This window comes from Ranitomeya variabilis, unplaced genomic scaffold (genome assembly GCF_051348905.1).
Source record: "Ranitomeya variabilis isolate aRanVar5 unplaced genomic scaffold, aRanVar5.hap1 Scaffold_224, whole genome shotgun sequence".
NCBI classification, from domain to species: Eukaryota; Metazoa; Chordata; class Amphibia; order Anura; family Dendrobatidae; genus Ranitomeya; species Ranitomeya variabilis.
The window spans coordinates 36,779-39,319 of NW_027507987.1; the positions used below are offsets into that span (position 1 = coordinate 36,779).

At 45.2% G+C, this 2,541-nt stretch overlaps 1 protein-coding gene across 1 annotated transcript; it reads left to right on the top strand.

The window, feature by feature from the left end:
* Positions 1-285: 285 nt before the first annotated feature.
* Positions 286-2,541, top strand: LOC143789368 (E3 ubiquitin/ISG15 ligase TRIM25-like). The gene has a single exon (XM_077278998.1). It carries the CDS (start codon positions 296-298, stop codon positions 1,880-1,882), a length of 1,587 nt encoding a protein of 528 aa, XP_077135113.1. The 5' UTR covers positions 286-295; the 3' UTR covers positions 1,883-2,541.

Below are 2,541 nucleotides of genomic sequence, written 5' to 3' on the forward strand. Positions count from 1 at the left end.
TTGTGTGAAATTATGTCCAATTTGCCTTTTCTGGTTTTTTTTGTGTTGCTCCAATACACAGAAAGGAAATAAACATGTATATAACAAAACATGTATAATTGCAATAATTTTCGAGAAGAAATACTTTATTTTCTAGAACAATTTCAATGACACCAACACTTTCAGTCATGACTGTATATATCAGGATTAAATACTTCTTACAGTTCAGCCTCACCATCTTTAAAAAGTTTAACCCGACCTTTGGATTCTGATTATCAGAGAATTGTAGTTTCATTTCTTTCTTCCTCTGTCAGCCATGGCGTCTGCTGATCTGAGAGAGGAGCTGCTCTGCTCCATCTGTCTGAGCACTTATACAGATCCTGTAATGCTGAGATGTGGACACAACTTCTGCCGGGTCTGTATTGATCGTGTGCTGGATACACAGGACGAGTCTGGAGTTTATTCCTGTCCTGACTGCAGAGAAGAGTTTCAGGAGCGGCCGGCAATGATGAGGAACTTAGCTCTGTGTAAAATAATGGAGGATTTCCTGTTTACTCCACCAACACAGGAGATCACTGGGATCTACTGCACTTACTGTGTGGACTCTCCTGTACCTGCTGTTAGATCCTGTCTACACTGTGAGGCTTCTCTGTGTGATAAACACCTGAGATCTCACAGCAAATCACCAGAACACGTCTTATCTGATCCCAGCACTTCTCTGGAGAAAAGGAAATGTTCTGTCCATAAGAAGATCCTGGAATATTACTGCACTGAGGACGCTGCTTGTATCTGTGTGTCCTGCAGTTTGGCTGGAGAACATCGGGGACATCATGTGGAGATACTGAATGAGGCCTCTAAGAAGAAAAAGAAACTGAGACATGCTTTACAGGAACTGGAAACAAAGAGAGAGGAGACTGAGAACACAGTGCAGAGACTGGAGGAGCGCAGGAGAAAAGCTCAAGAAAAAGCAGCTGGAGAAGCCGAGAGAGTCACTGCCCTGTGTACAGACATCAGGAGACGGGTGGACGACCTGGAGAAGAAGGTCCTGAGTGAGATCTCCAGGCAGGAGAAGGAAGAGTCACTGTTACTGTCTGCTCTGATCCATCAGCTGGAAATAAAGAAGGACGAGCTGTCCAGGAAGATGAGACACATTGAGGAGCTGTGTAACATGACGGATCCACTGACTGTCTTACAGGAACCAGACACCGGTGACTTGTGTGATCCTGAGGAGGAGGGAGGTGATGAGGACACAGGGAGACATGATGAACAGCCCCATGATGGAGATGACCTGGATGTGGCTGTGATCTCACACACATTACACACATTATGTGAGGTAATATCAGGTATAAGGAGCGGGATCTATGTGGAGGGTCCTGCAGACATATTACTGGATGTAACCACAGCTGGTAACGATATCAATATATCTGACGACCTGAAAACTGCGACCTGGACACAAATGAACCAGAATCGTTCAGAAACAGCAGAGAGATTCCAGACTTACCAGGTGATGAGCAGGAGAGGATTTACCTCAGGACGACATTACTGGGATGTGGAGAGCAGTAGATTAGGGGATTGGAGGGTGGGGATGTGTTATCCCAGTATAGACAGGAGGGGGCATCAATCCCGTGTTGGAGATAATACAAAATCCTGGAGTTTGAGAAGATATAATAATCAGTATTCAGTGACATATGACAGTAAAGAGGTCCCGTTATCTCAGCAGATCTCCATTGATAAGGTCAGGATATGTCTGGATTACGAGGCCGGGCAGTTGTCCTTTTATGAGCTGTGTGAGCCCATCAGACACTTACACACCTTCACTGCCATCTTCACGGAGCCCCTTTATGCAGCACTACGTCTGTACAAATCTTCGATAAAGATATTAGGGGGGAAGCAGCAACTGTAATAAACAGGAAACTGATGATAAATCTAATATGGAAGGGATAATTATGCTTTTGCTAATGAGTTGACAATTATGGTATATATCCTCCTGATGATATATATATATACACTCACTGGCCACTTTATTAGGTACACCATGCTAGTAACGGGTTGGACCCCCTTTTGCCTTCAGAACTGCCTCAATTCTTCGTGGCATAGATTCAACAAGGTGCTGGAAGCATTCCTCAGAGATTTTGGTCCATATTGACATGATGGCATTACACAGTTGCCGCAGATTTGTCGGCTGCACATCACCACCACCAGCCTGAACCGTTGATACAAGGCAGGATGGATCCATGCTTTCATGTTGTTTATGCCAAATTCTGACCCTACCATCCGAATGTCGCAGCAGAAATCGAGACTCATCAGACCAAGCAACGTTCTTCCAATCTTCTACTGTCCAATTTCGATGAGCTTGTGCAAATTGTAGCCTCAGTTTCCTGTTCTTAGCTGAAAGGAGTGGTACCCGGTGTGGTCTTCTGCTGCTGTAGCCCATCTGCCTCAAAGTTTGACGCACTGTGCGTTCAGAGATGCTCTTAGGCCTACCTTGGTTGTAACGGGTGGCGATTTGAGTCACTGTTGCCTTTCTATCAGCTCGAACCAGTCTGCCCATTCTCCTCTGAC

Bases quoted from the DNA above. Each gene is read 5' to 3' on its own strand.
- LOC143789368 (XM_077278998.1), top strand. From the start codon at position 296: ATGGCGTCTGCTGATCTGAGAGAGGAGCTGCTCTGCTCCATCTGTCTG.